Below are 20,998 nucleotides of genomic sequence, written 5' to 3' on the forward strand. Positions count from 1 at the left end.
CAAAGATGATAGAACAAAATTGAGATCAAGGCAGACTTCTCTCAATTCCAGAAAGTTGACATAATAAGTAACCTCTTGTGAGGTTATTTCACGCCCTTCTTCTTTCTTTACCCCTTTCCTGCTGTTCAGCCTAGTGGTGTGTGGAATGTGATGACTGCATAGAATGTTGGGTGCATAAGGTTAGGCAGTTGGTGTCAGCAGGCTGAGCAGTAAGGATATACTGCTCCTGGTGGGGGGTACTTTATGCCTAATTACATCTTGGCTTTATCTTAAGCTTCCTGTAACTGAACTAAAAATAAAGATATTACTTGGAACTTACGACCTGCTTTCCTGAAGACTCTTACTTTGCAACATTGGTGACGATCTGGCCTTGAACCCTTGGATACCTACTGATTTAACTACAAACCTGCTGGAACTTCAAGGAATGCTTTGCTACAATTACTTGGATTAACATATTCAACGACAAAAGATTCAATTATTGGACTTCAACTAAGAACCCAAGCTGGTATCATCTATGTTCTACCACCTGACAGCCCTAGCCCCACCAGTGACCATTGTCAACCTCAATTCGGGTTTGTCAAGTTTCTAGTGACTCCAGCTTGGTGAGTTATTACTGCATTCTGTCTACTTCTCTTCACAAGTAAATACTTCTGCTATCTTGTGCCACAGTGACAGAGTTCACTCCCCACCTTGGTGAGTTATTTACTTCTGAAACAGACCTTCAGTTAACTATCTTCAACCTGCTGCTCAAATGGACTTTCTTTATTCAACTAACTACAAGGTATGAACTTCGTTTACTTCTCCCTACTGACTCACAAGCAAACTGGCACGCTGATAACCCCACCAGTGACAACTCCACCTGCCGCCCTCTTCTTCAAACTGCCAGTCCCTGTTGTAATTGACACCTCCTTGATCCCAGTCCTTGCTGCAATTTCTTGCCTGTCTTCGTGAGGATTTCCCCTGCTTTTCTGCTTGATTTGCACTTTGAAAAACTCTGTGATCTAAGATCTAGCATTCGTTTTCTAAACAAACATGCAGTGTTTAAAATACTGTAATGACGTAATCTGACAATGTGAATAACCTGTCTTCCATGATAAACACCTGCTGCCTTCCTGCTACCTGTCTGCCATGATAAACACCCGCTGCCTTCCTGCGACCTTCGACAATATTTTGTTTTCAAAGGCAATTTTCAACAGCAGCGTTTATCTTCTGACTTGCTTTCTTCAAGCTTCCATTTTACGTGCTTGTTGCGTTGCCTTTAATTTTTCTGGCTGTCTTTAACAAGTGTTGTTGTCAAGTGTCATTAATCAGCCAAACTCCAGTCTGCTTACAACAATTGCTTCATACCGCAAACAACTTTGCCTCAAACAACGGGTTAGAAATTAACCTAGAAAAGGTACTCAGACAAAATATCGAAAATAAAATATCGTAAAGACAAAATATCGAAGTTAAAATATCGAAGGTAAAAAATATTGGGAAGCAAAAATATCGGATACAAAAATATCGTAATAGGTAAGTAAGTATAAATATCGATAATAATAATATCGTATGACAAAATATCGACAATACAAAATATCGTGTAGTAATGGAAAAAATAAATAGTATAGGAAAAAATATAATAATTGTACATAAAAAATTGATAAAAAGGTCTATATTAAAAAATTAAAATATATTTAATAAAAAAATATTTTAAAAAAACATATCTAGTTTTAGGAGCGGGTAATTGGGTTTATAGGGGATAAGGGTGGGGAGTGTATTAAAATGTATGTAAAAATACATAAAATAATAAAAAATATGAAAAAAAAGATCAATTTTAAAATAATATTTAAATTAATAATATTAATAAATAATAATAGATATCAAGTTTTAGGAGCGGGTTATTGGGTTTATAGGGGATAAGGGTGGGAAGTAATTTAAAAATAATTAATAAATTAATATATGTTTGTACATTTTTTTTATTAATAATTAATTGGTAAATAATTAATATTAATTAGTTAATTAATTAGTATAATTTTGTACATTATTTTATATAATAATTAATTGGTAATTAATGAATATTAATTATTTAATTACTCATTATAATTTTGGACATAATTTTAAATAATAAATACTTGGTAATTAAATAATAATAATTAATTGGTAATTAATTAATATTAATTAGTTAATTAATTACTATAAATGTGTACATAATTTTAAATAATAATTAATTGGTAATTATTTATTAATAATTAGTTAATTAATTAATATAAATTTTTACATAATTTTAAATAATAATTAATTGGTAATTAATTAATATTAATTAGTTAATTATATTAATTAGCTTCATTTAGTTAAATATATATTTTTTACTTTTTGTAAATTAATTTGGAAAAAATAATATTAATAAATAAATTTATTTATTTACAGCTAATGTGCTAATATATTTACTTTATTGTTATTGTTAATTAATAATTAATTTGTAATTACATAATAATAATTATTTTTGGGTAAAGGAGTATTGTTAGAGTTCAGGGTCAGTTTTCAGTTTTTGGGTAAAGGGGTATTTTTTGGGTTCAGGGTCAGTTTTCAGTTTTTGGGTAAAGGGGTATTTTTAGGGTTCAGGGTCAGTTTTGGGTTTTTGGGTAAAGGGGTATTTTTAGGGTTCAGGGTCAGTTTTCAGTTTTTGGGTAAAGGGGTATTTTTTGGGTTCAGGGTCAGTTTTCAGTTTTTGGGTAAAGGGGTATTTTTAGTGTTCAGGGTCAGTTTTGGGTTTTTGGGTAAAGGGGTATTTTTTGGGTTCAGGGTCAGTTTTCAGTTTTTGGGTAAAGGGGTATTTTTAGGATTCAGGGTCAGTTTTGGGTTTTTGGGTAAAGGGGTATTTTTAGGGTTCAGGGTCAGTTTTGGGTTTTTGGGTAAAGGGGTATTTTTTGGGTTCAGGGTCAGTTTTCAGTTTTTGGGTAAAGGGGTATTTTTAGGGTTCAGGGTCAGTTTTGGGTTTTTGGGTAAAGGGGTATTTTTAGGGTTCAGGGTCAGTTTTCTGTTTTTGGGTAAAGGGGTATTTTTTGGGTTCAGGGTCAGTTTTCAGTTTTTGGGTAAAGGGGTATTTTTAGGGTTCAGGGTCAGTTTTGGGTTTTTGGGTAAAGGGGTATTTTTAGGGTTCAGGGTCAGTTTTCAGTTTTTGGGTAAAGGGGTATTTTTGGGGTTCAGGGTCAGTTTTCAGTTTTTGGGTAAAGGGGTATGTTTAGGGTTCAGGGTCAGTTTTGGGTTTTTGGGTAAAGGGGTATTTTTAGGGTTCAGGGTCAGTTTTCAGTTTTTGGGTAAAGGGGTATTGTTTGGGTTCAGGGTCAGTTTTAATTTAATGTACGCTGGATTTGGTATAGTAATAATTAAATTATTAGAGTCCAACATATACAATTATGCAAACAGATGCATATAAAAAGTCGATATAGCTGATAATCCGATATTGAAGTGCACGATATTTTTGATGTCGATATTATAGTTAATGTCATTATTTTTTGTAGATAGCGATATTTTTGTTTTCCGATGTTAATGTAGTCGATATAAAAGTAAACGATGTTTTTGTATATCGATATTAAAAAATTGATATTTGTGTATATATCTAGTTAAGTATAGGAAGCCGATATATTTGATTTCGATATTTTTGCTCCGATATTTTTGTACGTCGATATTGTGAATGTCGATATTTTGTCAGACATTCCCTAGAAAAGTCTAAAATAATAGTGCTAAACCAGCGCAGCGCAAAAAAACGACTGAAATGGGAGCTGGGCGAGAGAGAACTTGAAGTTGTCAAAGAGTATAAATACCTAGGAATAATTCTTGACAAAAATGGGTCGTACGACCAACAAAAAGAGGCAATTCAAAGGCGAGGGACCCTCCTAGCAATTACTTTAAAAAAATCTTAAAAATAAAATTACAGGACAAACCTGCTCCCGCTGCTCGAAGTGCTTCAAGCGAAGTTGCTACCAACGATAACCTACGGCAGTGAGGCCATGCGAGGGATGGACGAAACAACCCTGAACAAAACGTTCGCCAAAGCCCTAAGAATAATATTCAATCTTCCAAAATATACCTCGACAGCGCAACTAAGACTTGAGTTCGGAATAGTAAACTAGACAATAAGCAGGAAAGCTGCATATGTAAAAAGCTGGTATAAAATAAAGAGCGCAGTGGCGGGATCGTTGAACTCATTCCTATGGAAGGAAATATCAAGGAAAAACAACTCCCCCGCCAAGGCTTACCTTCAATCAGGGATTAGCGTGTTAGCCCTGGAGAACATCTGGGAGTCAGGACTTCCATTTAACAATGTCAAAGATTTGGTTAACAAGTTGACAAAGCTCTTCTCTACCAAAAACGATCAAGAAAGCTTAAATAAGAGGGCCCACAGCTGGTTCGTGACCCAAAGCTACTCAAAATGCTCCCCACAATCGTACCTCAGCACCAGCTTCTCTGGATCACTAAAGGAAAGCTTCTTGGCATTGAGGATGGGGACTTTACCTGTCAAATCCCACATGCCCCCTTGGAAACGTACATTTCCAACTGCACTCTGCAGATTATGTGGCAAAACTAAAGAAGCTATGTTGCAGAGGAGAGGAGAGAGCTGATAAAACCGCACATAAATGAAATGCAGATCCGGTCTTGCAGTGAAGGCGTGCTTCAACGGGGCCAACGCTAGACTAATTTGCAGTTTCATCCGCTTCATGAAAGATGCACAAACAAAACTATGCGCAGCAACCTGAGCATAATCTCCCAAGCCCTTCTGTCCGGTGACTGTCCTTGACTCCCACCGCGCATTGACATTAAGTCTACTGGATCACGATCTAACAATTGACCATTAGATCTATGGACACAGGCGTTGCCCTTAGCTCGGGACTCACTCACAGCCTTCACCCGAACTATGTAGTTTTACCACAATTTTATTGTATGTATTTTTAACCAGCCAACCGCTCGATTTTAGAACATAGTAACCCCGTTTTTAAGGAAATATGAAATTGTGCTACATATGTGTTTATTTTAATTTTATAGCTGTGTGGACTGCTAACATTTTAATTAATCAAGCAATAAAGATTACTTACTTAAAAAAAAATAGTGTCATTATGAAGTATACCCTTTTGTCTTCCTGCTCTCCCGTGACGGAGTGCCCTGCTTTCCCCGTGCGGGGGCATTACTCTGGAGAGTGTTTGTACCTTCATGAACAACCTCGGCAAGGTTGGAACTACAATTTCGCAATTGTATACTTTCCCCTGGTGGGATTACACCATTACACCACCAGTTTCTGCCTGCCATGTGGTAGCGACGGTCATTGTGCCATGAGACAGCGTTTAGTTATTTTTTTTGATGTTTGTACCTTAGCCATCATTTTGCGGTATTTAATTTTTGCTTTATTTATTGCGCAATTAATGGCAGTTTAACAGCTACTCTGATTTAAAAGTGTTACAACTTGGATGGAGCTCGGCGCTTACCTACGATGTCTCCAGCCTCAATTTGCATTCCATGACGTCCTTCCTTCTTCAGCTGCACTGAGACGTTTGACGCACGTCCGTGCTGGGAACCAGCGGATACTTCCTTACGCCGACGTGATGCCATATTAACTTGGCCTTCTTAATATTGTTGCAGCATTGAATTTACACTGCCAACCACGCTTCTACTTATTTTTAAGCAGAGCGGTTTGCAACCACGTTTCCAGTTATTTCTTGAGCAGTGTGTTTTGCCAACCACGTTTTTTTTGTGTTCTTTTCAAATCAGCTTTAATAATGTTATTCTTCCACATAGCTGCCAAGGTTTCAGATTGCTTATGTGTGACATTTCCAATAATTAAGTGTACTTATGTGTGACATTGTAGTGCAAATGTGTGACACTCCGAGCGACACTTTCTCACACGAGAAACCAAGGAATAAGGTCCATTTAAAGAGATAAATATCAGAAATGAGCGCCTTCTGAGCAGTAAGACGCCCCATAGAAGACCTAGGAACTGTTATAAACCCCCTAAAATGGAGGGTCACTAACTGATTTTGCATTTCTAAAGTGATCTTACGGTAGTGACTTCTGGAAAGAGTCTGGACACCTTGTAATGACTGCCATGACTCCTGCCGGATCACTTTTGGAGAGAAATTATCAGGCCCTTATTCTGCAGTCACTAACCTCTCAGCAGTTAATGAGAAAGAGGTACATCACTCAGTCGTCATCGTTAGGGTTGAGACCAAACCAATATTTCACCAGTGTTTCACCAGCCTGGCAGGTATTCCTATAACAATGCAGGTAAAAAATGGGGAGATCTCTTCTGAATTCCTATTTTTCCCTTTGAAATATAAAACTACAGCTCCAAATACATTAACAGTGTTATTACATTTTCAAAAATTGTTACAAATGAGTTTTAAAACACGCCACATCGGCATTTAAAAAAATAAAAAACAAAGAATACAGAATGACTCGGTATACTATTGAGGCTTTAAACTGTTCAAATAGCTGTTAGGCTGTTATTTTCCTTTGCTAAGGGTAGCAGTCACTGACAGCCAGACATCTCTCAGTCAGGCTCGGAATATGGGTTTTGGGGGCTGAACTGTCCCTGCAGCCCATGGTGCCTGCTGCGCCAGCTGTCGTAGCTAATCTCAGGTTAGAACATTAGATGCTGGTATGTATATTTGATTAAAAGGCCATTCTGGACTGGTAGGTCGGGCGCCGGATTCCATGAGCATTGTGTGTAGAACACTGTGTGCTCTGTAGGAACCGGATGGTTTCTTTAAGGAGTAAGTTTGCTATCAACTTGAGCTGCATATTAGTAGTGAATTAAAGTCTAGTGCCTCTTACCTGTCTTCTGTTCGGGTAGTTTTGCAGCCTGTCAATGAGTTTGTCGCCGAGGTTGCATTCCAATTTAATGTCGGGGGGAAAATGTGAACGTGTGCTAGCACAATGTAATTGGTGGTCATGTAAAGCCCCCTCCATTACCTTCAGGTCGATTTCGCGCTATAATCTTTACGTGACAACAAAAATAAACTCTCGTGTGCTGGGCTCCCCCGGGCCGCTGGCCTTGGCCCGTGCCGGCGGGGTTTGGGACCATCCGGGTCCATCGGTCGCATTGCAGGGCTAATAATTTAAAAAGTATGGCCGTGTGCCCGCCCTTCTTCCAATATAATTGTGTGGCCTTCGCATTTAAAGCAATTGATATATTGGACTCAGCAGTGCACTTACTTCTTTTGAGCATGGCATTAACGACTCCTCATGCTGCATGATTCTGTCCCAGCCGGGACCTGAGCATACAACACTGTTTTACAGGCGCTGCCAGGTGGGATCGACTTTCCGGTTGTCTACCGCGTGGGCGCACTGCCGTGGTGAGCTGTTTTCCGTATTGCCCTCGGCTCGGCAGGGCAGCAGTGTGTGAAAGCCGGTATGCGAGCCGCCGGCTGGGTCCACAGCTGGAAGCCACGCGCTGCGAGGGCCACGCTTTGCTGATTTTGCCCAAGCAGCAAGGCCTTAGGGCAGGCAGCAGCTGAGCTCATGCAAACTTGATGCCACTTGCGCCGCTAATGTCACGTACAATGTCCCGGTTAAAATGAATCTGACGTCCTGAAGTCAGTGAACGCTAATGTAGCACGTGTATCCTAAGTAATACATTGTAATACTGTGTTCAGCGATTGCAGCTGTGCCAGTCCCCAAGCCTGCCATGAACATCGCGCTGCCATTGTAGCTTGTTTGGTACATTAGAATATAGCAGCGCTCTGACTGACAGGTGAGGAGGCTATAATGCGTGACTTTGCATTTCAGTGCGGTGATGCGGATCACCACACTGAAATGCGTTAGAGTCACGCCTGATGCGTGATACTTGGCAGGACTGCTTCCAACGTCTTTGTTCTCCTCAAGTCTTCCAATGGAATGTCGTGGGATCAATCGTCTTCCATTCTCCTGTCAGTATTTTCGTCCGACGCATGGTTTTACTACAAAAGCACAATTAGTACAATGGTGACATCTAGTGGTTTCCAGCAGCCCTTCTTCTTTCTTTACCCCTTTCCTGCTGTTCATCCTAGTGGTGTGTGGAATGTGATGACTGCATAGAATGTTGGGTGCATGAGGTTAGGCAGTTGGTGTCAGCAGGCTGAGCAGTAAGGATATACTGCTCCTGGTGGGGCGTACTTTATGTCTATTTACATCTTGGCTCTATCTTAAGCTTCCTTTAACTGAACAACAAATAAAGATATTACTTGGAACCTACAACCTGCTTTCCTGAAGATTCTTACTTTGCAACATAACCTCTTTCTTAGACCAATTTCCCTGTAATTGAAGGTAAATCCTTATCCTAATATAATGCATCTGTCACTTTTTTTTACAGAATCTCTTTATGTAAAGGCACTTCTTTAAGAGGATTATCCCATAGCACCAAAAGAAGAATGACTTAATTGCAGGCTGGGAAAGAGTGAGTCTGTAGTCCAAAAGTCTAGAATACTGGCATTACTAGACATTGCCGAAGAGGTCTTATATAAAGGTGAGCATGACGTACTGGGAAAACACAGGATGACTCTGGGCTCAACATTATAAATAACATGCCTGCAGTCAGATTTGCTGAAGGTCCAGGCACTAAAGACAAATGTTCAATAACTTCACCTCTGAAGGATACACTCTTGTGACCTTAGCATTAGTACCATACCCAATTATTGAATTGGTGTCAGATCCCTATCAATATATGAGGAGTAAAACAACAGACATTTCATCCTTTACTTTGTATAAGAGTGAAAATACTGAAATTTGGTGTTGCAACAATCTAAAGCAACACATTTCACAATACAATTAACTGTAAATAGTAGAGGTAGTTCTTTCTTCACAGCAATTTTTTAACCAGTACTGCACCATTAGCATTATCATCTACAGACACAACAACCTCTCTGGAACAATACAATGTATGGAGCCAGAAGACCCATTCTTTAGAGTGATTTTGGAATAAAATGGGAATTTCCATTATTTGCGGAAAACAAATTAATACCCAGCATTGGATAGCATGGTGTTTCATTGTATTGTAAGGAACTCCATTAATTTTGAAATCAAATTCATGTTACATACTTGTGTGTGCTTTGTTTACTGCTCAGTGAACAATATTCAAGGTAGAATCTGGCAAGAAGAAACAGTTAATTTAATAGCTATGCCTCAGACAAACATATTATGTATCTTGGTAACTCTCTTTCTGATGGATGCTATAACAAACTGCATATTCCACACGCACCAGGCTCTATGAGGAGAATTTTGTAGTAGTAACACAAGGTGAAATTGTGTGGCCCGTGCTGGTTCCATACGCATATTAACACCACCCCTGCGAGGTGACTTTAGTTTCTTGTCTTTTGCCTTTCCGCGCTCTCAGACATGGCAAGTGAACAATTGTTGGTAACAATGTGATGACTACTAACTTGGGACCTTGTCAAATTTTAAAAAGAGACCTCTCTGAAGAATATGAAGGTGGGAGGGTAGTGAGGCATTTGTGGTTAGTAAGAGTATTCATCCAAAAGAGCATTACTAAAGGTGACTAACTTGCTCTTCTGATGTATACTTCGAACAAAAGAATCATCACCTTAGCATGAATACTAAAACCAGACTTCCAAAAGTTGGAAGTCTGTGTATTGGGCTTTTTTAAAAATTTATTTTGCAGTTAGTAAAAGCAAAAAATAAAAAAGAGATCCAAAGACTGAACAGTTGATCCACAAAGCACTATCAATGAGATACATAATAAATGCTTGTTGATTAACATATATTGTAAAGTGTACATTCAAATATTTCAAAAATATAAGTATTGGGATTAGACTAAAATGTCTTGAAGAACTTAGCGAGTGGAGTGACCATCCTGCCAGACCTAGCTGCTAAGGCAGTAATGCTTTATGAATGTATGCACCAACACCTATGTTGCAGTCTGGTAGATATCAAGGCCAACACAGTGGTAGCAGACTTGGCCCTGGTGGAATGGGCCCTCAGATATTCCAGGAATGGCAGATCTTAATGCAGAGGACTATCCATCTCATCAAGGTACTCCTTCACAAATCCTTCCCCTTTTTCACTCAGAAGAACCTCTCAAGAAGCTGGTCCTTGGTACAATCTACCTAAAAACTAAAAGCTGATTTGTGTCCCAACAATGCAGCCTATCCTCCTTTTGAGAGGTATTGGGGGAACAAAGAACACAAGTGAAAGATTGCCCAACATGGAAGGGAGTTGCAACTTTTGTTAAAAAGGCCACAGAGTCCTTAGCATCAATGTATCCAAAATATACGTGGTGTGTGGTGGTTGCACTGACAGTGCTTGCAGAACACTCATGATAGGGTATGGCATAATCGCAATGAGAAAAATAGTCTTCAAGGTCAGGAGACGCAGCGAGCAGTTATGCATAGGCTCAAAAGGTGCGCACCTAATTAATGTCATGACCAAGTTAAAGTCCCACTGTGGCATCACAAATGGTTTAGGGGGAAAAAGTATTGTGCAATCTAGAAAGCTTTTTACACTGTGTGTTCTAGATAGAGGAAAACATATCTAGCCAGGATTCCCCTCACTGGTGCAAGACTCCCTGTGCCACCTCCAGATATAGATGACACTCATGATCTGACAGATGACGACTGCTTAGCCTGTCTGTTCTGGCTCTCAAGGGCATTGTGAGGTGGTTTTCAACCATAAAGATGCCCTGGCACTCTAGCGGTCTACAGAGGCACAAAGCCTCCTGGCACAGGACCCTACTCTGTTCTGCTTATTGTAGTACCACAGGATGGTGGTATTGACTGTGAGAACCTCCTTCACCTTCCCTTTAATGGATGACAGAAAATCCTTCAAGACCAGACAAATGGCCCATAGCACTAGTAGGTTTATGTGGAGCAAGCCATCTGCTGGAGAACATAGCCCACTGATCGCCACCTCCCACAGGTGAACTCCCACCACCCCCAGCCCTGTAGTAATGTGTCCATCACCTCCATCTGCTCTGGGCAGGAAAAGGAGAGTGGTCTGTCACAGAACAAACTGTGATCGGTTAGCCACCAATGTAGATATTGAGACCTGGTTAGTGTCAGAAAGGTGACCATGATGAATGGCCATTTGGATTTCATATCTCAATGCAGGGCTTCCATGTGTAACCTAGTATAGTTGACAAAGAGTATATGTGAGGCCAAGAAGTCACAAAGCCACCCTCACCTGGATTAAGGATCAAGCCTGAAACAACAGGTTCATAGTCATTGTGTCTCAAGTGTGTTACTGGTGATGAATAGCCCTGTTCTCCACGTGTCCTGGATCTCCTCAATGAAGAGGAGGTATGGTAATAAAGGAACTCCTGACCTCTGAAGATGGGCAGCAACCATCACCATCGTTTTCATGACCAACCAAGGGGTGCTGCTGATGCCCAGAATGTGAACAACAAACTGATCATGCCCGTGGCCACTTTCATCCGTAGACAAAGGCCTGTGAAACTGCCAGGTGGGTATAGGTAATAACATGCCTGTAAGTCCAAGGACTCCATACAGTGTCCCAGGGACCAGAGCTTGTTGGATCTGAACCAAAGTGAGCCTTTTGATTTTGCCCATTTTCAAGGGTCAGAGGTTCAAGTTATTCCTGAGGCCCACCTACTTTTTCGGGACAAGGAAATAGCAAGAATAACAACCTCCAACATCCTCTGAATCCAGTAGATTCTCAAGGGCACCAATGAAGAGGAACATGCATACCTCCAGTATTAGGATGGACAGATGCTATGCTGAAATTCATTATGGGGTAGTAGGAATTCTGGATGGAGAAGAGAGAAAAAAACTGTATAAATAATTTGCAAGTCTTATCTGTCCTGTGTGGTGGATTTTTCACCTTGGGGACAGTGCCAAATCCTGCTACCTCACTGGTTGGGCATTGGCTGCTGAAGGCAAACTAAAGTGGTTTGTTGGCTGTTTCATAAGGGATTTGGAATACTGGTGCCCTTGCTGACCAATGTGTTGCCACTCAGTTTCTCGTCTGCGATCCTGAAAGGACTTGGCTGCATAATTTGCTGGGAATGCTGCCTCTAATTACACACCAGCCCTCTGGAACAGCCCCTACATTTCCAGAACTGGTGCAGAAATGGTTTGCCATGGGTCAACTGCCCCAAAGAACATGCCTTAGCCCTGCTGCCTGTAAAGCATTTCAAAGAGGAGTCCACTTCATCTCCAAATAGGCAAGACCCATAAAAGAGCTTGTCAATTACCAAAGCCTGTATATTGGCAGAGAATCAATGGACCTCATCCAGGCATGTCTTTGAAGGCCAACACTGGTTCCCAAGCGTCCTGCCAATGCAATCAGCGGTAGCCATACTGGCACGGATAACATACTTGGCAGAGTCTGCACTCCTTTTGAACTTCAACCACTAACACTTTAAGCCAAAGCACGAAAAGAAGTGTTTGAAGCTCCAGTGGGAACAAACAAGAAAACTACCAAAAATGAAAGACACCAGAAACAAGACAAAATGTTCCTGTATAAATGCTGCAGCAAACAGCCCACACCTTACAAGCTTCACTTTGTAGTCATGGAGTGAAAAACATATGTGTGCTGCAGAGAGCAAAATCCCTGGACTTGGGCTCCATTTCTGCTTTATTTTGTGAGCTCTCCCCTAAGTGGTGTGTTAGACAAATGCACTGTGTAAGCAGGGAATTAGTTAAATCAAAACAGTGAATCTTGTCAGGCATTGTTTTTCTATTTGCTTGGTTAATTTTCGAGGAAAAGGAATGTTCCAGGATCTCGCGCATGCACAGAGGGTTTCTATACTTTATTAATAACAGAGAGAACCCAATGGCACCGAACACGTCTCATCAAATTACATTTCCAACAGTGCAAACAGTGTACTTTAGAGTTGGAACTCTTTACAACAGAAGGGGAGATGGTTCAACAGTTTTCAATAACATGCACTGTAGAATATTAGACGTACTCGTTTCCTCCCAGTATTGCTTTAGTCTGTACTGTACCCCAACAGTCTTAAGTAAGGCCTAACACGTTACCACAGACCCCTTTCTTAAGAATACACGTGGAAAATAAAATATAAATGATTTACACAAATCAAGACTGCACATGTTTTACTGTAGGGGACCGGAACCAATATTCAAACAGGCTAGTGTACTTACCTGGTTTTGGACGACGGCCACTTTTCTTGGCAGAACCTGTAGAGAGCAAATAAAAAGTTTAAAAGTAATACTTCATATTACAAACAAAATACATCCTTCTGCAAGCATTTTCTTAAATCCAACACAAATCCTAGCCCTTGGTCAGGATTGTTTGAGGCCTGAACAATAAACACTCATGGCCTAGGAATCAATGGATTTAAAGCAAACAACAATGGTTACTTCCGGTAAGGCTATTTCCGGTCGATACTCTAACTGCAGATTCGTTACTTTGTGATTCCGCACCTTGTGAATCTCCCTCTGGATCCAGAGGCTGATGCAATAGCTACAGGTGGAGTCATTGGCCATTGTTACAACCTCAACCCACCTCTGGACATGACAACACAAAGCTGCATTAAAGTGCCATCAATGTATGCTGACTTCTGGTAAAACATTATTTCTTTCCATGCCAAAGAAAATGAATATTGCAGACAAATGTAATGGTAGCTGGCTGTCTGCTAAGTCTAACGAAGACCCTTATTAAATCCAGAAAATCTGTGCTGCATAAAAGGGAGGGGGAGGGTGGTGAGGAATCTGCAGGGAGAATAACCCTGAAGGTAAATAACTTAAGCTGCTGGATACTTCTAACCGCAGATTTCTCTTTGCGAATCAAAGCCAGAGCAATGCCCCTTCCAATGAGGTAGGTCTGAGGCGTGGACTTTCAAGGGTCCTGAAGAAAAAAGAGGGCAAAATAAATTCCCTCCATAAAGATTTGTGAATCAATGCAGTAGTGTCTGATAATAGTGTGGGCAGACTTACATGGCTGCTTGTCAGATGTGTAATTCTGGAAGGCCCTGAGAGGAGTAGTTACGGTTTATGTGCTAGTGAAATAAGCTATAAGGCCCTCAAGAGGATCCTTTTTGGCCAGGGTGCAGCATTGCTTGAAGCAGAGGATAATTCATCAGAAGAAGATCTGATTCTGGACCTCACATCCTGCATTAAAACTACCTGTCAGCTGGTTTAGGAATATGCAGCTCCTGTTTTGCTAAGCAAGCACTTTAAAAGATTGGCTTCGATAGGAATTCTATAGAGCATATTATCAAGCCCATTATCGCCGTTTTATCGTCATTTTCCTGCCGATAAAAGCGGCGATAATGTATCGCCCGTCCTTGATAATATGCCCCTTAGTCTCCATGTGAAATCAATGGCGTTGGTTATGACATTGCGGTGCCTATATAGTTGCCACCCATGCAAACTGACGTGAGTAATTGTTGTTTTTCCAATCCAGAAGCGCAGAACTACGAACTAACTGATGTAGTCATGTGCAAAACTAGGGCCCTAAAAAGGAGAGTAATCCTAGCCCTTCAATATTAGTTGGCAAAGCGGTGAGGCATGAGTTGGACAGTCAGGAATCTGCAGCTAGATAGAGTCTCTACCAGATGATGCGTTACTGAAGGTAAGTAACTTGTTCATCTGATAGAGACTTCTAGCTGCAGGTCCCATACCTTTGAATTAGATACCCAAGCCATACCATCCTGATGTAGGCAAAGGGCCTATATCCTATACTAGGAACTCCTCCAGGACCAAGCAAGCAAAGTGTCCCGGCAGTAGGTTTTTGCAAACATCTGATAAGATACCCACATTGCTGCTTGACAGATGTCTTGCACTGGGATACCCCGAGCCAAGGCCGTAGTCGCAGCCTTTCCCCCGGTGAAATGGACCCTTAGTCCCTCAGGGGCTGCTTCTTTGCAAGGACATAGCAGATCTTAATGCAGAGAACAACCCAGCAAGAGATGTTCCTTTTCTGCACTGCCCTTCCCGTCTTTGCTCCCACCTTCCCAACAAAGAGTTGGTCGTCACCTGGAACTCTTTCGTGAGATCAAGTTAGAACGACCACACTTTTTTGGGGCCATTCGGTAGAGGCACTCCTCTTAACTTAGAGGGATGCGGGGGAGCAAAGAAGGTGGGCAACATGATGGACAGACCCAGATGGAATGGGGTCACAACTTTCAGTAAAAAGGAAGCCAGGGTGTGAAGCACCACTTTGTCTGGAAAGGACATAAGATGAGGAGGAGAGCAAGATAATGCCTGCAGTACACTCACCCTTTGGGCCGATGTAATCGCCACCAAGAAGGCTGTTTTGATGGTCAACAGCCGAAGGGAACAATTGTGTAAAGGCTCAAAGGGAGCGCACATCAGATAGGTGGGGGACCAAATTAAGGTCCCACTGCGGCATAACATAGGGCGTAGATGGATAAAGGTGAGCCAGCCCTTTCAGAAATCTATGTGCAATGGGAGATTTGAAGCGAGAGGGTTGGTCTGGCAGTTGCAAAAAAGGAGACAGAGCAGAAAGGTAACCCTTGAGAGTTCCCAAAGCAGAGCCCTGTTGGGCAAGGGTCCAAATGAACAGAAGGGCAGTAGAAAGAGAAGTAGAAAGAGGGTCAATAGACCTTTCTGTACAGTATAATACAAATTTCTGCCAACGGCAGGTGTATACCGTCTTAGTGGAGGGCGACCTGGCCGCCAGAATAACATTACAGACTTCTGGAGGAAGGTCAAAAGCCATCAACTATTGCTGCGCAAACTCCACACATGGAGGTGCAGAGATTGACAGGTTCTGGTGGAGAACCCTCCCCTGCTGCTGCGACAGAAGATCCTCCTGAAGGGGCAGCCCGACTGGAGAATTGATGCTCATTCTAAGCAGCTCTGTATACCAGACTCTCCTTGCTCAGACCGGAGCCAAAGGATGACTTGGCCCAGTCTCTCCTGATCTTCTTCAGAACCCTGGGCTGGGGTGGTATGCACGGAAAGGAGTACAGCAGGCCTGAGCTCCACTCACGACTAAAGGTGTCGCTGAGCGATAGGTACCTTGGAAACTCCAGCACACAGTAAAGCTGACACTGTGCGTTCTCTTTGGAGGCGACCAAATCTAACGAAGATTCTCCCCACTTGTGAAAGAGACATTGGGCCACCTCCGACTGGAGATGCCATTCGTGATCCGCTAGTTATCAATTTCTGAGACCATCCGCCCTGGCATTCAAAGAACCTGTCAGGTGTTGAACCACCATGGTTATGCCCTGCTGTTCCAGCCATGTCCAGAGACGCATGGCCTCTCGACAAAGGGACCCCAACCCGCCTTGCTTGTAGCAGTACCAGATGGCAGTGTTGTTGTCCGTGAACACCTGCACTAGCTTCTCCTTGACAACGGGAAGAAATCCTTTCAATGCCAATCGAATTGTTCGAAGCTCAAACTAACTTATGTGGAGCCCCAACTCTGCCGAAGACTAGTGTCCCCTGATTTCGACCTCTCCCAGATGACCGCCTAATCCCAGAAATGACGCATCTGTCACAGCGGTGAAATCTCGTTGGGGAAAGGAGAGGGGTCTGCCATTGACCCAATCGCGGTTCGTCATTCACCACTGTAGTTTCTTCAGAGATCTGCACCATGTCGGTGTGATTTCCCCGATCATGTGCCCATTGGAACTTCAGGTCCCACTCCAGAGCCCACAGACGCCACCTGACAGACATGCTTCACCAACAGGATGCAGGAGGCCATGAGGCCAACAGCCTCAGAATCAGTCTCACTTAAATCCAGGATAGAGGGCTGAAACATCTGTATCACAGACTGAATGTCCTGGACTCACTCTTCGGGAGGATAGGCCCGAAACTACACTGTGTCCAGAACTGCTCCAACTAAAGGGAATGTCTGAGAAAGAGGCAGGTGTGACTTTGGTATGTTTATAGAGAACCCCAGTGAATGGAGGAGGTTTGCTGTAGTCTGAAGGTGGGAGACCACTGCCTTGGGCGAAGATGTCTTCAACAGGTAGTCTTCGATGTAGGGGAAGACTGACACCCCTAACCTGCGCATATGAGCTGCGACTACTACCATCACCTTGGTGAACACCCGGCGGGCACTGGTAAGGCAAAAGGGATGCACAGTGAACTGAAAGTGCTTGCGTTCTACCTTGAACCGCAGGTAATGCCTGTGGCCCGACAAAATGGGATGTGAAAATATGCATCCTGTAGGTCCAACGCTACCATCCAGTCGCCTTGGTCAAGGGCAGACAAGACCTGAGCCAAAGTTAGCATCTTGAATTTCTCCTTCTTTAGGAAGAGATTGATGGTCCGAAGAGCTCAAATGGCCCTTAGCCCCTTTTTTAGGTCTCGCCTAGGCAGCGCATGCGCTGTCTCATCGAGAGATGCTGTATACAGTATAGTGGGGTAAGCTCCGCCCACTTTGCGCCTATGTTTTTGATTGGCCGAATTCCTAAATGCTGCAATCTGATTGGTTTTCCTCAACTTAATCCGGCCTCCTGACGGCCATGTCGTCATTTTTCTCCTTCCTTAGCTATCAGCCCCTTTACTTTTAAAACTGTTTTGTTCCCCTGCCTCCTCCCGTTTCCTCCCGCAGTCCGTCACTTCTCTGCCCACCACAACCCCCCCCACTCCTGTTCCTGCCTTCTTGAACGACCGCAGTTTTGTTGACAATGCAATAGGTCTCGTGTAAATACGAGTCCTATTGCATTTGTAAATGCTTTTTTTCCCTCTGATTGGCTGGCTGCATTTGCACTCTATTTTTCCTGACCTAGACAATTGCATGCGCGCGATACTATACATCGTACGCATGCACGTCAAAAGTCTGCCTCTGCCTCTTGTTCTTTTTTCCCCCCTCTTCAATCACTGGTGCAGCACAGCGGCAGGTTTCAAATGAACGAGGTGCGTCTTAATGTGCACAGCTTGCTAGTTTTTTTTTTTATTAACATATTAAATAATGACGGCCACGGGTCTTGTTTCCTCTGCCATCCGGTCTCAACTTTACAAACGAGCGAGACTGATTGGCGTTGCCACTACTTTTTTAATGGGAGTTTTGTGTCTTTTTTTTTTTTAATATCCTATTTCTTTAATGCTCGGTTTAAAAAAAATGCAAGCCTTTCTTTGCTTCGGTGCAGCAGCTCCACCACTTTCGGGAGGCAGGAGAATTGTACCATATTTTACCAAGGAATGCAACATTATCCGGGTTCAGATGCCCAGTTGACATTCCATGCTGGGCCCCAACTACTGTTGTGCCCTCCCTCCTCCCCAGCGGGGCACAGTGGGGGCTGGAGGTTGAAAGGAGGGCAGTAGGATGGTTGGCTGTGCACATAACGGAGGATGATGTCTATTACCTCCGGTTGCTGTTGTGGCACATACCGGGGTTATCAGTCCAACACTGATGTTTTGTTGGATGCGGCCTCCTCCTGTATGCCACGACCACCTGTGGTGTAGGTATAGAAGGGGCACGAGTGAGGCCCAAGCACCGTATCCACTGCCTAGGGAGCCGTGACCAAAGACAAATGAAATAGCGCAAAGAGTTAGGACAGAACACGAGCAATACCGTGGGTCCGAACCCCTCCCACCCCTCCCCCCCGGGATCCTTTGTTTGGATGAAAAAGATAGATTGTACATATGTAAAGGATAGGTGAAGGAAATTTAAGCCCTTGCCTGCCCCATGTAAGGTGGCCGCCAGTGAGTTCATTGAGGTAGAGAAAGAAGGTCTGGTACCATTAATATGAGAGAGCTGAGGCCAGGCACTTCCGGAGCATTGACGTATGGGTGTTAGGGCACATGTGTTTCTCAATTAAATGAACACTCAACACACATCCTGTCATAGCTGGAATCACTGTAAAGGAACACTACCATTGATTGAACCCTTTCCGAGTTAGGTGATGAATCGGCATGTAGGAGACTGGTCGTGTCACCCTCGCTGTAAACAACACCGTGATCTTGATCAGCGTGTGTTTTACACTTCGAGTAGTCCATAGGAGGGGGTATTGAACACATAGAGCTGAAAAGGAAAGATGTTGTGCGCATTTATGGGCACTTTTGGGTAAGTTAAGTTACATGGACAAAACCATAGTTTCACGAGCTTCAGGAATAAGGCACTGACCTTTCAGATTGAACTACATGCACTAACAAGACGTTAGTCCCCTTAAGAGAGAGACAGCACAGCAATATCTGACATAGGGCCCCAGCTACATAATCCTAGCACGGCTCCTGCGAGGAGCACCATTCATGTGAGGGGCACACTTCAGACGCAATGGTCAATAGGCCCCTTCAAGAGGAAATAGAAATGAATGAATACATCAACAGAAACGGATTGGTGCACTAAAAGCCCTCGAGGAACTATTGCAAAATCTAAACAAGTAGGCGTCTGTCATTTTCTAAAAACCCAGCAAGGGAGGTTTGTTAGTGTTTGCACTTATTGTTAATGTGTGTGTAGTCTTGTAGACTCGTAGACGCTGACAATAGGCTAAGAGGGCATCATTGGCCATAAATAAATAAAATAAATGCCACATCATAACAAAGGGGGCTTGCCCCACCTGATTATTTATCGTCCCGTATTGGGTTCAACCTTCAGCAGCATCTAGGAAAGATGTCACATTTATCACATGGCCGGGGCAATGAGTAGAACCTTTCAAGGAGTCGAACGCCACCGCCAGCGGTGGCATTGCCATTTTGGGCAACAACTGCTCGTTGAGGCAAGAATAAGCATTGCAAGATGTTAATTGCACGACTTGGAAATAATTAATTTAGTGCCTTGGCTGTGTTGAATGGGCATGGGCTCAGCTCCATCCACGCAGCTTACAAACTAGGCCTTTCTAACTTATGCCTAGCCTTTCTAATTCAAAATCTTACTCCCTACTGCCCCCCCAGATCTTTACGATCCTCCAATCAACATGAGCTAGTGGTACCTCGTACCAAACTTGTGTCATGGGGTGACAGAAGATTCCTTGTGTCAGCACCTAAACTCTGGAACACTTTGCCACATGCCATCAAAACTAGCCCTTCTCTCTGGTCTTTTCGTAAACAACTCAAGACCTGGCTTTTTAATCAGTAATCTCTACTTCCCTCTTTATGGCTGAATACGGCAGATATCCTAGCGCCGAGATGCCCACGGGCCTTCGTTAGCGCTCTATAAATGTTGTAAAATAAATAAATAAATAAAAATAAATGTCCTGTCGTGGACACTAGGCCTACCCACACAAGTGAGGTACCATTATCAGGAGACTATTGGGAATGTTGGGTGGGTCGAATTGTGTGGATCCATGCAGATTCCAGAACATTCCATCACAGTAATGTTAGGAAAATATTTTTTTACACAAAGTTTGAGGTTTGTCAAGGGTTCTGGGTAACATAATCTAGTCAGAGCCACACAAGGCCACACAAGGCACCCCACTTTGGATTTCACTGGGTGTGTAGTTTAAAAAAATGGATAGGTTTGATAGGTTTCCCTGGGTGCCGGCTGAGCTAGGGTTCAAAATCCACAGCTAGGCACATTGCAAAAAAAGGGTTAGTTTTCACTGGAAGAATGTGATGTGTCCATGTTGTGTTTTGGGTAGTTTCCTGTCGCAAATGCTAGGCCTACCCACACAAGTGAGATAGCATTGTTTGCGGGGGACCTAGGGGAACAAGGAATAGTAGAACAAGTGGTATTACCAATTTACTTTCTATGCATTTCTGCCTTCCAAATGTAAGACAATTTGTTAAAAAAAAGAAGTCATTTAAAACAAGCATTTGCAATGCAATAGGTCTCGCATTAGGAAAGTTTGAGCTATTGGTATTGTAAATGACAAATTTTGTATTTATGTGTTGGTTTTGAAAATAGCTGAAATAGCTTTGTCATTTACAATGCCAATAGTTTTAACTTTCGCAAATGTGACACCTATAGCATTTGTAATGCAATGTGTGTTATATTTACGTGATTTAGATGTATTGATGTTACAAATAACAATGGCTTTTAATTTTTTAAATAATTAATACTTAAATAAAAGGTATTGTAATGTATAATGGCAATAGCTTAAACTTTTGTAAATAACTTTTGTGAAGATTATGTTCAGTGTATTTTATTGTGACGAAAATCCAAGAACAGAAGTGAAAACATTTAACATGTTTTTCTGACA

General features: G+C 42.4%; 1 protein-coding gene across 1 annotated transcript in view; it reads right to left on the reverse strand.

The window, feature by feature from the left end:
- Positions 1-20,998, reverse strand: part of LOC144827959 (uncharacterized) — a 1,280,260-nt gene that overhangs the window by 636,573 nt on the left and 622,689 nt on the right. The window contains exon 10 of the mRNA XM_078686117.1: positions 13,083-13,118. Coding sequence (XP_078542243.1) covers positions 13,083-13,118 — 36 coding nt within the window. The remainder of the gene's footprint in view (positions 1-13,082; positions 13,119-20,998) is intronic.

This window comes from Lissotriton helveticus, chromosome 4_1, assembly GCF_964261635.1.
Source record: "Lissotriton helveticus chromosome 4_1, aLisHel1.1, whole genome shotgun sequence".
Classification (NCBI taxonomy): domain Eukaryota; kingdom Metazoa; phylum Chordata; class Amphibia; order Caudata; family Salamandridae; genus Lissotriton; species Lissotriton helveticus.